Raw genomic sequence first — 16,807 nt, 5'->3', positions numbered from 1 at the left:
CATTGGTGGTCTCAGGTGATTCACACTGAGAGCAGAGGAGTTGTGGAAATATCTCACCTTGTAAACAGTGAAACACATCTGTTTATATTCTCCCCCTAGTTACCAATAACAAGCAGCAGGTCTAATCAATCAACAATGTTTATTACAATAAAGGACTTTTGCATAATATGTGGTGGAAGGAAGCATGATACAGTGAATGAGTGTGATTGTTCATGTGAATCCTGTGGCCGTTATTCTGGCATCAGCAGGTGTGTGTCACCTTTTCTCCCCTCCCACCCACCACACAGCACGTCAAGAGGGGGTCAGTCGTGTCAAAGGTGCTCTTACAGAGATCTGGATATCAAAATAAAATGTATCAACAAAATTAATCAAGATGACATGTTTCAAATACAGAAAGTTATCCAACTTGGATGGTGGTTGAATTGGTTGTCCCCATGTTGCTCTTTTGCAGGGGCGGTCTGTGGTTGCAACCTGCTTCTGCTGCAGACTGAGACCCTGAACCCACTCTCCCTCTCTCTCTCTCTCTCTCTGTCTCACAGCAGCAGTATGCCTCTTTCTCTTTTGCAGGGGCGGTCAGTGGTTGCAACCTGCTTCTGCTGCAGACTGAGACCCTTACTCCACTAGACAACCATTCATTCTCTCTCTCTCTCTCTCTCTCTCTCTCTCTCACAGACACACACACACACACACACATTGATGGTCTCAGATGATTCATACTAAGAGCAGAAGTGTTGTGGGAATATCACACCTTGCAAACAGTGAAACACCTCTGTTCATATTCTCCCCCTTATTACAGGAAAGGCTCTAAGTTATGAAGAAAAAGCAACAGGTATAACCAATGAACAGTATTTATTATTTAATACAAGTTGCAACAAAGGAACAACAATCAGGTCCTTTTACAATGAGCAGAAAAGTGGTCAAGGGTCCAGAGTCCTTTTGACTTTGGGATGGTGGGGGGAGGGGGTTGAGGTAGTGTCAGCTGAGCAGTCTTATGGCCTGCGGGTAGAAGCTGTCCCAGAACCTGGATAGGTTCTGGATAGTCATTTGCCAGACGGTAGCCAAGAGAACAGGCCGTAGCTGGGGAGGCTGCGGTCCCTGTAAAAGCAACAACACCCTGTGGTTTGTTGTTGCAAACAAGAGGTCCATCTGAATCACCCTGGGGGGTAAACACACACACACACACACAGTCGCCCATGCCTACTAGATAGTATGCGCGTTCGGAGATTGAGACATAGACATGGCTGATATCATTGTTATTCATCATCCTCCTCCTCTTCATCATTGTCATTCTCATCATCATCATCCTCCTCCTCCTCCTCATTGTCATCATCCTCCTCCTCCTCCTCCTCATTGTCATCATCCTCCTCCTCATTGTCATCATCATCCTCCTCCTCCTCCTCATCATCATCATCCTCCTCCTCGTTGTCATCGTCGTCATCATCCTCCTCCTCCTCCTCATCGTCATCATCCTCCTCATCGTCGTCATCATCATCCTCCTCCTCCTCCTCATCGTCTGTGTTCATGTATGCCCCTGTATTTCCATCCCCATGGTCAGGTGAAGGTGAAGAGAGCATGACAGAGCAGAGGCACATACGTGAATAGGGTTTTATTTATTTTTTTAACAGCAATAGGAGGGATTTCATGAATACGCTGGGAAAGTGATTGTGAGGCAATCAAAGAATACCATGACGACAAAAATATTTGGAGACAAACAAAGCAAGCTTGTATAGAAAGCTCCATAGGAGACTGTAAATATAGTTATGTAAGTTATACGTTATGTAAATATAGTTATGGAAATTGTTGAGCGTGCTAAAATATTTGTATTCAAGACATGTGTGCGAGTACAAGTAACATGGCTAATGTGACCAGTCGCTAATATAGCTATATATGAAATAACATTTACGAAATTATTTGCATTATTTCTGCAGATAATAATAATAACATATCTCTTGGATGTACAGTGCCATCTGTAATTATTGGGACAGTGAAGCATTTTCTTCTTTTGACTCCAAAGGTTATATATATACACACACACACACACACACACACACAAATACAAGCGTACTTAGTCTGAGAATAGTCTGTGACTGACCTGGTTCATTGATCATGCCAAAGGAGTGCCTGGTATTGTGTTTGCAGGTTTTGAAGCACTTCTCACAGAAGTCAAAGTCATCACAGTTTCTGCATTTGAATCTGGGGCCTTGGATGGGGAACATCTGGCAGCCATCACACCTTAGGGCAACAACAACAGAGTGTTCAGAGTTGATGACCAGCATCACTGGGTACCGTGATTAACATGGTGAACGTGGTGTCATTCATGCGGCCATACTGAGTTCGTGGGTGAACACTGGGCACGAGCTCCATCTCAGACAGCAGTCCAGTCCAGTTGTACAGCGGAGAGAAGTCCACGATCATCTTCCCATTACCATTGAAGGCTGAACAAATCACAGGTTCATTAGTCAAAACAAATACATTGTAATTTATTCATATTATTTATTTGGACATACGGTTATTTGGACTTACAGCTGAAATTGCTTCAAAGTGAAGCCTGTGTCCAATGTAGCAATGTACTTTTCAATTATTAGCTTGCACTGCTATACCAGAGACTGTATTTATATACTCAAAGAGGTTAAAAGAGCAGGGTGTAAGTCTGTTGTACATCTGCCACCTCTGGCCAATTCAGTTTGATGTTCCAAACAACAACATCCTGCCTAATAATAATAAATCCCCTGATATGGACTGGTAGTGGCGGACATTCGCTGTTGTGTTTCTGCATGCGTGCACGATTTGAAGAGGCAGCCAGCAGAGAGAAAGGCAAAAATTGATGAATCCACTCTGCGAGATCACCCCTGGCCAGTAACAACATGTTTGTCAGGGGTGACGCTCCATTTTAGAAAGCGCTTTCGCAGGACCAAAACAAGTGTTCACAAATCAAATATTTCTTTCAAGAGATCTCATTCCCGGATCGCTATTGATTAAACAGTCATTACAGCCATTCGGAAGCTTTTAGAAAGCTTGAATGTTACATATTGCACCTTGAAGTAGTTTCAACGTCTTTGATATACACGTTATACAGTAGCTAAACATACATAGCCATTACATTGGGGGGGGGGGGATATCAGCCTTTTGAACTGTGACAGCGCACATCCTTGGGTAAAAGTCATTGTTCACCACTCTTCCGCCACACTAGCTAGCAACAACAAGCTAGTAAAATGACGAGAAGCTGCTGTGTGATGAATTGTGTTAATCTAAGCAATCAGGGATGGAAATTCTTCACAATCCCAAGAGAATCTCATTCCTGTCAGGGATACATTTTAGTCATTCAGCAAGCCGAATACACACAGACACTGACACAGACACAGACAACTCACACAAGTATCAGTACTTAGTCTGGGAATAGTCTGTGACTGACCTGGTTCATTGATCATGCCAAAGGAGTGCCTGGTAATGTGTTTACAAGTTTTGAAGCACTTCTCACAGAAGTCAAAGTTATCACAGTTTCTGCATTTGAATCTGGGGCCTTGGATGGGGACCGTCCAGCAGCCATTGCACCTTAGGGCAACAACAACAGAGTGTTCAGAGTTGATGACCAGCATCACTGGGTACCGTGATTAACAGGGTAAACGTGACGTCATTCTTGAGGTCATACCAAACTCCTTTGTGCACCAGCTCCATCTTAGAGAGCAAGCCAGTTGAATGATGCAGCTGAGGGTTAGGGTTCCCAATCACATCCTTCCAAGCAGCACTGAAGGCTGAAGAAAACACAGGTCCATTAGTCAAAACAAATACAAGATAATTTAGTTAGATTATTTATTTGGACATACACTTATTTGGACTTGCAGCTGAAAACTTAAGCCAAAATTAATTTTACCTGACGTTATTTTTACAGGCCATAGACAGAAGGTAAAATATGACGTAATGATTCGATTATTATCTGCACCGGAAGGGCCGAAGTGGCCAGAGTCGACAGATTCAAGTTCCTTGGTGTCCACATCACAGAGGACTTAACCACACCCACTCTGTGATCAAGAGAGCACGTCAGTGCCTGTTTTTCCTCAGGCGGCTAAGGAAATTTGGTATGGACCCCCAGATCACCGCCCTAGACCGTAAGGCTCTACAGAGGGTGGTGAAAACGTCCCAGTTCATCTATCCAGCAGTCATTACAAGACGAAGTAATCAATGCTCAGACCAGACCAGCTGGGACAGATCCTGTGGATAGAGAGGAATTGATTATGGTGGTAAGGAACGGAAGGAGGTTTTGGAAATGGATTGGAGAAAAGGGGAGGGGATAGGATCGAGAGGCAGGTGGTTGCCCGCTTGGATGTGACCAGTTTTAGAATATCATCAGGGGAGCGGGGGGAAATAGCTGATAAACCAGAGACTGGGTGTTGCACAGTGGGTTTGGGAGGAAAGGTAGCATTGTTGGTGAGAGGGAAAGGGAAGGAGCTGCTCATGTCATCAACCTTCTTTTCAAAGTAGGTGACAAAGTCATCGGCAGACAGAGAGGAGGGGGGAGGGGGAGGAGGAGGGTTGAGGAGTGAGGAGAATGTGGAGAACAGTTTCCTTGGGTTAGAGACAGAGGATTGAATTTTGGAATGGTAGTATAAATCTTTAGCAACTGATGCAGATGAGGTGTAGTTGAGGAGGAGAGAGATAAGGGTCTAGATCATCAGCAAGGCCAGATTTTCTCCATTTCCTCTCAGCTGCCCGGAGTCCTATTCTACAAGCTTGCAGGGTTTCAGACAGCCAGGGAGCGCGTGGAGTAGATGGTGCCAACCTTGAGATCTGTGGACAGAGAGAGTCGAAGGATGAGGAAAGAGAGGACAGGAGGGTGGAGGAAGCTGCATCAGTGGAAAGAAGAGAGAAGGATTCAACAGGGTAGGGCGGATAGAGAGAGGAAGAGAGAGCAGTGAGTGAGAGGGTGAGCAGGTTGCGACAACAGGATACAGTGTGGGTAGAGACTGGCTGGGAGGGTGAGCATTTGAGAGGGAGGGAGAAGGATACGAAATGATGATCAGAAACCGCAAGAGGGGTAACAGTGAGGTTTGAGGTATGGGAGGATCTTGTGAAGACAAGGTCGAGCTGATTGCCCGCCTTATGAGTGGGAGGAGAGTGGGACAGGGTAAGGCCGAAGGAGGAGAGAAGGTCAAGTGCTCCAGACGAGTGAAGCTTCTCCGACTGGATGTTGAAGTCACCCAGTATTGTGAGCGGTGTGCCGTCCTCAGGGAAGAAGCTGAGAAGGACATCCATCTCATCCAAGTGGCCAATAGATAACAACAATGTGAAGTTTGACAGGGGAGGTGATAGAAACAGCATGGAATTCAAAGGTGGAAATGGACAGGTGTGACAGGGGAAGGACATTATGTGACCACTTAGGTGAGATGAGGAGTCCTGTTCCTCCTCCTCGACCAGAGAGTCTAGGGGAATGTGTAAAGGAGTAGGCATCAGAGAGGGCTGCTGGAGTAGCTGTGTTATCAGGTGTAATCCATGTCTCTGTGAGAGCAAGGAAGTGGAGAGACATGAAACAGGCATAGGCTGAGATAGCCTCTGCTTTCCGGACCGCTGACTGGCAGTTCCAAAAGTCCTCCTGTGACAGTGAGGTCGTGGTCAGTGGAGCATGGTGGGTAAATTAGATTGGAAGGGTTGCGGGTGGAGGTGTAGCGTCGATGTGTCCTCCTGATGGATGAAATAACAGGAATGGGGAGAAAGCACATTGTGATTTTTTGCCGGTATAGAGGGAGAGGATTAGTGGGAAATGTAGGATATAGGTAGGCTCAATACACTCAGGGTAATGAAGAAATTATCAAAATAGAATAAAAATACTTAGTAGTATGGCCTCCTCGATGGACTCCATAGATAGACTCCTTCTACTTGCAAGCAATGGTTAGCCCCCAAACCCCTGCAAGATCACTCCGCTCGTCCACCTCGGCTGCCCGCCTGGCACCGCCACCTCTATGTGGATGCAGTGGTCTCGGCTTTTCACTGTCCTGGCGCCCCGCTGGTGGAATGAGCTTCCCACAACGGTCAGGACTGTAGAGTCCTCCCGATCTTCCGGCGTAAATTGAAAACCCATCTCTTCAAGCTACATCTTAACTGTCACTTAAAGACCGCTTCACCCTCACTACCCTCCCATACTAACCCTAACCCCGAGACCTCTTCTCCCCTGCTACCCCCCTGTGCAAGTTCTCTCCTGCTAATAAAATATATTTTAAAAAATAAATAAATAAAAATTGCCTACTGGCATTATGACTGCCAATGGCCCCCGGTGTGAGCATTGATTACTTTGTCTTATGATGACTGTTGGATAGATGATTCACTTACTTAAACAAATGTATTGTTGTACGTCGCTTTGGATAAAGGCGTCTGCTAAATACCATAAATGTAAATGTTTGTCTTCGTGTCAGGAGGCTGTCGCTCTGCAATCATCACAATATAAATGCAGATTCTGTGATTGCTGATGACTAGCAGGGTAGCAGCCCCTCCCACCTGACCATCAGTTAACGACCAGACAGGTTTCACCACTCACTCAATCCCAAATGTATTAGTCCTGGTCCAGGGTGAGCAGGAGTTAAATACCTGGCAGGATAGTGTTTAGGCCCTCCCACTGGAGATTGACAACAGTACAGGTATGTACTCTATGATACTGAATAAACACGGTGAAAATGAACACACACACACAGTACAAGTACTTGTCTGGGAATAGTCTGTGACTGACCTGGTTCATTGATCATGCCAAAGGAGTGCCTGGTATTGTGTTTGCGGGTTTTGAAGCACTTCTCACAGAAGTCAAAGTCATCACAGTTTCTGCATTTGAATCTGGGGCCTTGGATGGGGACCGTCCGGCAGCCATCACACCTTAGGGCAACAACAACAGAGTGTTCAGAGTTGATGACCAGCATCACTGGGTACCGTGATTAACATGGTGAACGTGATTCATGAACGTGATTCATGCGGTCATACCCAACTGTTTTGTGAACACTGGGCACCAGGTCCATCTCAGTCAGCAGTCCAGCCCTGGTACTCAAGGCTGAACAAAATACAGGTAGAGACAAAACAAATACAAGGTCATTCATTCATATTATTTATTTGGACTTACAGCTGAAAACTTAAACCAAAACTCCATGGCCTGCATTGTTTCAAACTATAGTTTGTATAGTATAATGGAAGCCACAGAAAATGTTCCAATGTGTCTATCTATCTATCTATAGATCTATCAACCTTCTCTCATCTATGTGGCTATCCTACCCTCTGACCATCTTTTATCCATCTGTCTATCCTACTATCTCACGGAAAACTAACTCATGTGGGAGAGGACCAGCAATGGAAACAAGTTCAGTCAGGACACTTACGTTGTTTTAACATTGTTTAACGAAAATGGTAATACATTAGGTTTGACGTAATTGGATGACTCCGCTCTGTATAGCAAAGGTAGGGCTCCCTCACCACACACACTCTAAAATGCTTACAGTAATGACAGAGGGGGCCTTACCTTTCATCTTACGTTGTTCTTTGCTGAGATACTGATCTGCTGCCAGGATAGCACCTCCTTCATTCGCCTTCCCTTCCAGATACTCACTCAATACCTCCTCACTCTGAAAACACACACACAGAGACAAACACACACCAGTTTCCTCATACCTGTATACCTTTAAAATAGTTATAGTATGTCAGTGTATGCGGTATTGTCGTTATGACCCATTTCACAGTTGTTTGATAGCAAGTTGCTTGCAGTCCCCCTGCAGGATAGTACATTAAGTTAATGTGCAAACATCAAGCTTCAGATGTACGTTCACAAAAGGTAATTATCATCTGAAGTTATAATCATGAAAAACATGTTATTAGCCTAATGTCACTGTTGTGAAGGGTCATGGCTCTCACTCACATTCCCCAATGACCTGGCCACTCCCCTCCTTCCCTGTAACTAGCCACACCTGATCCCACTTTCACTGACTGACATTCTTCTGCTCACCACACTATATTAGCCTGCCTCTCCCTCAATAGTCCTTGGTGCTGCTTATGGGCATCCAGCTAACTCAACCTACACCTTGTTGTGTGTGACCAACAAATAAGTTCTTTGTATTTTATAATGATATTGCTTGTCAGCAATTGTGTTACATCCAAGCCCTTTTTAGTTTGCACTATACTGTTTCCTTGTTTCCCTTTAAACCTAATTACCCCGTGCAATTACCTTTTGTTGCTTGTGTGTAAAATGATTCTCTTTAGTTTAGTTTGTAGTCAGCAGTGTGGGTCATGCCTGTTTTGTTACCCTTCACTGTTTCTTCCCTGTGTCTCACCTGTCAAACGCAACCTCACAACTAATTACCACAAATGATCACCATCGTGGCAGCTTGTATACCTGAACCAACCATTGTTAATGCAGTCCTAACCTACCTAGCAAACATTAATTTTAGTTATCATTCTTTGTTTCATTTCAAGAAAATGGCTGATTTCTTAATCATTGCTGAAATTGTTTGGTGAGGTTAATCACTGAAAGAAAATGTATGTAAATGTGTGGCAACCAAAATTAGAGTGGGTACTTTAACCAGAAACAAATTCAATACTGAATGAAAGACTTAGAATTTCTCCTCATGCATACCATAAGTCCTTTGCCTCTCTCAGATTTGTATTGTTGGATCAGCTCCATGATGTTTTCACAGTAGTCTGTGTAGCCCCCTGGTGGTCTGTAGGAGCCATGTCTCAAAGCCCTCTCCAGGGGCCGAAACACACGTGTGATGACAGCTCTGCACACCCTCTGAGACTCCTCAATGTTCTTCTTACATATCTGGTCATAGTCAGACTGGAGCTGCCTCTGTAGATGAGGGGTGAATGTTGAGATAAAGATGGGCAGAAAGAGAGAAGGATATATATGAAGACAGAAGAAAAGAGAGGTAGCAACAGACAGCATTTACCTGTCACCTGAAAACATAAGCTAAATAAGAGAAAACAATACCATGAGCTGTTTATGGTGACTCTGATTCTTGTCTTTGAAGTTGAGACTCATGAAGATGTTGAGAGCTTCTTCATTCACGGCCCCATGAATATGAGAAAGCACCTTCTGGTTCTTTGTAGGGAAGGTAACCTGTCTGGCCATCTCTGTCTGGTAGTGCTCCAGTGCTTTGGTTACAGCAGTATGATTCTGGATCTTGGCTAGAGCCTCTACCGCACTGTCCAGACAGGGAATCTGGTCACTGCTGATCGCCTTTGTGTACATGACAGCCAGGTTCGCCAACACTGACAGAGACAGAAGATATGATAGACCTTACACAGCAGCTTGTACATACACCAACATCATCCATCTACGGGTCTGTACTTCTCTTTATCCTGAATTGTGTTATTACCAGTCTTCCAACAATGCTTCAGATTGTAATCATTTACGGATTGATATCACTCTCCTAAAATATGAAACAAAAACTTTGGCAATAATTGCAGATGTACATATGCCCATGAGAACATTTTAGGAATTATATCTTTATTTCTGGACTATCTGCATTTCGCTGCAGCCAGTCTTAAAGGAGAGGTGAGATTTCCTCTCACCCAATCATGATTGCGGCTGGGACCAGCGCGCATTTCAAACACACCCAATCTCCTGCTGGCATGAGAAAGGCATAAAGAGCTTTGGCTCAACTAAAACATGTTTTTTGTGGTCTTTGCTTTTCTTAAAGAGGCTCTGTCCATACAACTAGAGACGAAAGCAGCTTGCTCTTGACCTCGGAGAGACCATGGCACCGTCAGCACAACGAGCTCTATGACTGAAAACATCCAGCAGGGATTCAAGTTGGAATCAAGCCTTGGAATCTGATCAATTCCGCTTTCTTCCTCTTTGAACTATTATGGCATTGCAATGTTTCTCCAAACCATAACAATTAAGATTGAAGCCATCTTTATTAATCTTTGCAAATTCCTTGTGTGTTTCTTACCGTAGTAATACAATTCCATCTTTATAAATAAGTGTTGTTTCTCTTGCTTTGACAAATGCTGGCTCTATGAACAATTAAATAACTTACTAAGATAGTTGATAGACATCAAATACCCTTCAGAATATTGAGACTGACTGTTGAAGTAATTATTCTGTAAAAGAACAAATCCAGAGTTTAATTTAGGAATCTCTGCTAGCAATTGTTAGTGGTGCCCTCAGGTAATTACAGTATTGATTTGAAATAGTAGCCAAATTAACAATTCCAAGTAATTAATTATCAACAGTATTTAGACCCCTATACCCGCTACAGGTCTAGAGACCAACACAATCTCTAGTTTAGATCTACAACAACAACTTCATGCACAATACCACAACAAAATTCTGTGCTCTACACACAAGGGGTAGCTATGGGTGAATAGCATGCCCCTAATCATGCAAACTAATTTGTGAACACATGGGAAATTAGATGTGTCAGGAAAACATATCCTTGCACTGCATTAATCATGCATAAAGGTAAGGACAAGAAGTAGGCTATCACTTATAGTATTTAAATGAATACTGACATCAGTACTAAAGCAGTGCTTTAGTAAAGGCTGCAGCAACAGTTGAATAGTAAACCAGTGCTTAAGTAAAGGCTGTAGATGCAGGTTACTTACTGCTGCCAGTGACCTTCAGGCCTCCTATCATGGTCTTGGTCTCAGCTCTGGTGTAGATGTAATCACAGAACTCCTTGGCCTGCTGGACAAACTTGGGTTCCAGGTCTGCATCAGTCAGCTCCTCCATTCGTTGCAAGTCCTCAGTAGTGGCCGGACGCTCAAACACAAAGCACTTCCTTCGCTGAAAGAATTTCCGTAGGCACTCCCGAGGGCGGTTGTATTCCTCAATCTTCTTGTATTGTTTAATCTTCAGGGGGTCTCCTGTTTAATCAGTAAATGAACCATATAGACATTTGCTCAACTATAGTCAATGTGAAATGTTCACAAGAAAGTTAAGCAAAGTGAAATCACTGCTATTTCATTAATAAACTGTTGAGACTGATGTGACTGATATCAACATGTTCTGTCCCACAATCCTGAAGTTTAATCTTTAGGACAATATGTAAGATGTTTATCATCATCTGCAAGTCATGATCACACCTTACCTTTCACCAGTTTGAGGGAATGCTCCAGGTACTCATCTGCAGTGATGGGCTGTCCGTCAATCTGTAGAAGCAGAGTGAAATCTCTGACGGTCCAGATGAAGGAAGGGAAGACCTTCATGAACTCATTGGACTTGGCCTCCTCTCCCTTTGCCTTTGTCTTCACATTGATGTGCTCCGTCAGTTCAGTCACGTAGCTGCAGGCGGCGCTGTTCAGGAGGAAAACTTTTTCCAAATGAATAACATACACTAGTACACATATGCAAAAACTCTAACAAAGGTTAATCGATCAATTGAGTAAGCTAATACTTATTCCTTAAGACTTAGGACACACACACACATGCACACATACACACACACACACACACACACACACCAAAGGATACTTTATGTTTTCTAAGGCCTTGTTATCAATAGTCCCCATACTGTTGTACACCAGGACGCTACTCAGTAACACAGCCAGGCAGAAGATCCAGGTGTCGTTCTTCTCATCTCCCTGAATAATACAAAAACAATAAACAGTCAATGAGATACTGTAGAGGCTGCTGCTATAGCCCATTAAGCTAAAGCCGAGGTATTACCTCAAAATAATAATAAAATAAAAAATAATAATATTGCGATACTCAACTACATTTATATTTTCTCCTACTATTACAACTGGGTTATAGCACCAATGTGCTCTCCGTGGTTCGAGGAATGTGTAACAGAGGTGGTTTAGAGACGATGCTCACATGATGAGACCTGGACACTTGCATGTGCTCCATGAGCTTACAGTAGGGTTTAGCTTTTGTGGTGTAAAGGGGACACATGTTCAACACCTGTCAGTCACATGTGCATCAAAAGATTGTGTTTGCCCACTGTGTCAGGCCTGTCAAATAAAGATGTCTAAATATTCAAAAGTAATTAAATATGTATTTAAAATACATGTACAGTAACAGAAATACTGTACTACCCATCCCTAAAGCCAGTTTTCCTACCTTCATAACATCCCCCAGTCCCTCAGTGTCCAGCAGCACCAGAGTGTGTCCAGGTTTAGATGGGTGAGGCACACACCACATCCAGATACCTTTAGTCTTAGACTCTATAGTGGCTCCCAGGGCAAAACCTAAACACAATGAAACATGACAGAAAATGTGTCTAAAAATTATATTTATTCAATGAAAACGATGGGAAAAATAGTAATGTCTGCTTAGACAATCTCACCTTTTTGCTTTAAAGCGAGTTTGTTCATGAGGTAGGATTTGCCGGTGCGATACAGCCCGACCACCGCCACAACCACAACAGGCTGCTGGATCCGCTTCAGAATCGTCACAGATTCAGGGACGACTCTGAGGTTTCCCTCTGGGTCGTTCTCAATCAGACACACTGGTTCCTCCATCCTCACTGTAGAACCTGCCATTACCCTGGCCAGAAAAGTCACCACAAACACATGACTACAGGACAAATCTGATTACTGCATGATAACTACAATCAAGTTATTTGGTTAGTTAGTGTAATAACTTTATCTGTATCAAAACAGAATTAGTTGTTTATTATTCAATCTTATTACCTTTGTGGTTTGATAAAAGAAACATATAAAACCGAGAATGAATGAAGCGGAAAGTTGGATGGTTTTACAATGCGACCTTACGGAGCTGTTCCAATACAGAGGTGCTGATGTACCCTCGTACACATGCAGAGACCTACCTTGAAATCACAGACTGTCAGTCGACGGGTTGAATTGTTGGAGTCGTTTTGGGTTCTGCTTCTGGCAGTGAAGAACAGGTTGGCACAGTGAAGAACAGGTTGAGGCGCACAACGTTTATAGAGAGCAAAGCGAAAGTGAAAGAAAAAAAAAGGGAGGATTCCTGGTGGACTGGTAGTTGTAGTTTTCAGGACCTGTGACTAACTCCAAAAACTATAGTTCAGATGAGTTTGACTCTAAAGCGACGTCTTAGCAAATTTTGTTGGCTATTTACTTCGGCCATACACCTCAAAGTTAGTTTGTTCATGAGGTAGGATTTGCCGGTGCGATACAGCCCGACCACCGCCACAACCACAACAGGCTGCTGGATCCGCTTCAGAATCGTCACAGAGTCAGACACGACTCGGAGGTTTCCCTCTGGGTCGTTCTCAATCTTATTCCCATTGTGGTTTGATAAAAGAAACATATAAAACCGAGAATGAATGAAGCGGAAAGTTGGATGGTTTTACAATGCGACCTTACGGAGCTGTTCCAATACAGAGGTGCTGATGTACCCTCGTACACATGCAGAGACCTACCTAGAAATCACAGACTGTCAGTCGAGCAGGTTGAATTGTTGTAGTCGTTTCGGGTTCTGGTTCCGGCACAGTGAAGAGGTTGAGCCACACAACTTATATAGAAAGCAAAACGAAAGTAAATAAAATAAAATTGCCTTGTCACGGGCTCTATCTTGACAGACACCATGGGCGATGAACGCCTCTCGCTTGCGAAGATAGTAGTCCTCCCATCCTTCGTTGTCCTTCTGGGTAATTAAGGCTACCTTTGATATGTCCATCCGTAATGGATAGGCCTTTACTATTCTGTCCATGAGACCAGAGATAGGTGTGCGGTAGTCATCGTCCTCGCTCCATGGAACATTTTCTTGTGGAAAATCCCCTTCCACCAGTCGCCACCTCGCACCCATTGCCTTTTTCAACAGTGCTCTCAGTTCAGAAGTGCTGGGTTTCAGATCGTTGATTATGTCCGTCAGGTAGACGCGGAAATGCGCTCCCCCGCGTATCTTTAGATCAGGGAAGTCTTTAGCCAGGTCTGTCATCTCCTGGATCGTCCAGGGCCTGAAAACCAAGACATTGTCCCCTCCGGTCGGAAGGCGTCAGTCCCTCGCGCGGGCTCTCGGGTGAGTAGGGAGGGGGTGATGTCGCTGCGGCTGCTGGAGAACCTGGAGAGACGACACTTCGGGGGGGGGGGGGTGACAACATGGTCCGATCCGTCACTATTCTAATTAACTGTATATATATTTTGGGATTTTAGTATCAAATTGGGTATCACACACAAATAAATGAACAAATATTTACTTTTTGATAAGAGTGATGTTCACCAAAGTATCAGAGCTTTTCACTACCAAATACCAGCTGTTTAATACCGTCTCTAGTGACATCTTCACAAACTGTGTCTATACCAGTATCAAATGCGTCCTCCAATACCTCAAGGTGACTTCCAACCAAAGCAAAAAGGATCTGATTACAAATTCTAGAGATTTATGATGGAGGAGGGCACGCTCCACTGAAAGTAAAAACTGCTATCTCTTTCAAGAAAATAATTCTCTGTGCTGGTGAACTCAATGGTCAAAGCCTTAATTTCAGTGACATAAGAGACATACCAAAAATGAGTTATATTTTCACAAATTGGATCAATATTCCTAGGATAGAACAGATAAAACAGTTAGACAAACAAAAAACGTACACACAGATTATTCTAATCAAACACACTTAACCCAACCGAGACTTAGTGGCCAATATATTACCAGACTTCTATCCACGTGATAGGCGTAACGGGTTCGTCAACCCGTAATCAGGCACTCTTAATTACCCGTTCTCTGGACTTTCACCAGCAGAACATACGTGTCCTCCAGACTCTTACTGGCAGGATGGATTTTAACCCCTGGTTCAAATCACCTAAATCCAATTTAGGATTTCTACAGGTATCGTGTTCTCACCTGAAATCAATTTGATATGATCCTGTATTGGCTATCCTCTGGAAGTATCCGTCCTCCCAGGCAGGTGTCTGTGCTTCTCACCCTGTTGTGCCTCGATTACGATGTCTCACGTTCGGGGAGGTATTCAGACGTTCTGGAGGATGCAATCGTCCAGCCGCGCGGTTTAACCTTTGAGAAAAGAAACCTCCAGCGTCAAGCCAAATGAGGATCCCGGACACGAGCCCCCAAATTGTGGTGGAAATCTTTGTCTAGGGGATTTACCACAAGAACGATTTCAGTGAGACTTTGCAAAAATGCACAAACACAATATCTGTTTAGTAGGTTTTAATAATGGTTGCAAGCATAGCACTCTGCACCGTACGAACAGAAGAGGTTGAGCCACACAACTTATATAGAAAGCAAAACGAAAGTAAATAAAATAAAATTGCCTTGTCACGGGCTCTATCTTGACAGACACCATGGGCGATGAACGCCTCTCGCTTGCGAAGATAGTAGTCCTCCCATCCTTCGTTGTCCTTCTGGGTAATTAAGGCTACCTTTGATATGTCCATCCGTAATGGATAGGCCTTTACTATTCTGTCCATGAGACCAGAGATAGGTGTGCGGTAGTCATCGTCCTCGCTCCTAATCAAACACACTTAACCCAACCGAGACTTAGTGGCCAATATATTACCAGACTTCTATCCACGTGATAGGCGTAACGGGTTCGTCAACCCGTAATCAGGCACTCTTAATTACCCGTTCTCTGGACTTTCACCAGCAGAACATACGTGTCCTCCAGACTCTTACTGGCAGGATGGATTTTAACCCCTGGTTCAAATCACCTAAATCCAATTTAGGATTTCTACAGGTATCGTGTTCTCACCTGAAATCAATTTGATATGATCCTGTATTGGCTATCCTCTGGAAGTATCCGTCCTCCCAGGCAGGTGTCTGTGCTTCTCACCCTGTTGTGCCTCGATTACGATGTCTCACGTTCGGGGAGGTATTCAGACGTTCTGGAGGATGCAATCGTCCAGCCGCGCGGTTTAACCTTTGAGAAAAGAAACCTCCAGCGTCAAGCCAAATGAGGATCCCGGACACGAGCCCCCAAATTGTGGTGGAAATCTTTGTCTAGGGGATTTACCACAAGAACGATTTCAGTGAGACTTTGCAAAAATGCACAAACACAATATCTGTTTAGTAGGTTTTAATAATGGTTGCAAGCATAGCACTCTGCACCGTACGAACAGAGAGCCCCGATACAAGTTACAGCACATACTTTATACCCTTCAGATGGTCCGATCGTGAGGCGGGGTTTTCACATGGGCATATATCAATATACAACCTTGAAAACAGGTGGCATGATCTCCAGCAGTCCTAGATAATATCCTGGGGGCAGCTCTGGAGAACAATTGTGGTGGAAATCTTTGTATAGGGGATTTACCACAAGAACGATTTCAGTGAGACTTTGCTCCTATGGTCCCACAGTTATAAGTCTTACATCTCTATCTGCTAGGAACATTCTGGACTTGGAGAAAACAGATGTGTTTTCTCAAATGTTACCATCGCAAGTTTTAGACAGTTTGACGTTGAGTTGATGACCACTCCTTTACAGGCCGTAAATACAATGTCACACAAAAAATGTCTTATTTTACATCCGCTAGCTAGGCTGTTCCTTCCCGCCTGGCACCAGGGAGATAAAGGCGGCGGGAGTACATTCTACTATACTACAAATGCGTTAGGAAGTTTAAGCACATATGTTTCTAGTATGCTGAAGGTCACTTTATGAATTAGGAGGTTAACATCTGGAATGTTCTAGTACTACCTGAAAGAAAGAATCACACAGTACAATTAGTAAAAGAATGTATTCTAACACAATAAATGATCATAATCTGTTGTTAGTACACATACTGGTTTTTCCATTACACAATGGTCCTGTAGTTAGAAGTCTTACGTTTTTATCTCTTAGGGACAGTCTGAACTTTTGAGAAGACACTAATGTGTTTTCTCAACTGCTCCTGTCACTAATTTGGGGAGGTTGGTCAATTATCAAAAATATAATGTCACACTAAATTAGGGATTGCCATCTGT

General features: G+C 43.6%; 1 protein-coding gene across 2 annotated transcripts; it reads right to left on the bottom strand.

Annotated features, from left to right (window-relative positions):
* Nucleotides 1-834: 834 nt before the first annotated feature.
* On the bottom strand, nt 835-12,955 carry LOC310813536 (guanylate-binding protein 1-like). Of its 2 annotated transcripts, none has more exons than XM_083682590.1 (16): nt 12,741-12,955; nt 12,258-12,457; nt 12,032-12,159; nt 11,441-11,550; nt 11,058-11,251; nt 10,573-10,833; nt 8,951-9,231; nt 8,597-8,809; nt 7,490-7,592; nt 6,961-7,027; nt 6,716-6,855; nt 3,650-3,752; nt 3,413-3,552; nt 2,330-2,435; nt 2,093-2,232; nt 835-1,531 (listed from the first exon to the last, which is right to left on the bottom strand). In XM_083682590.1, the coding sequence occupies exons 2-16, from the start codon at nt 12,451-12,453 to the stop codon at nt 1,254-1,256; spliced, it is 2,460 nt and encodes an 819-aa protein (XP_083538716.1). In that variant the 5' UTR covers nt 12,454-12,457; nt 12,741-12,955; the 3' UTR covers nt 835-1,253. The 2 variants fall into 2 exon arrangements, with proteins under 2 accessions (XP_083538716.1, XP_083538717.1); XM_083682591.1 differs by having other exon boundaries at nt 12,258-12,446.
* Between the last annotated feature and the right edge of the window lie 3,852 nt (nt 12,956-16,807).

This window comes from Argentina silus, assembly GCF_951799395.1.
Source record: "Argentina silus genome assembly, chromosome: 12".
In the NCBI taxonomy this organism is placed as follows: domain Eukaryota; kingdom Metazoa; phylum Chordata; class Actinopteri; order Argentiniformes; family Argentinidae; genus Argentina; species Argentina silus.
This window is presented reverse-complemented; position numbering and strand designations above follow the sequence as displayed.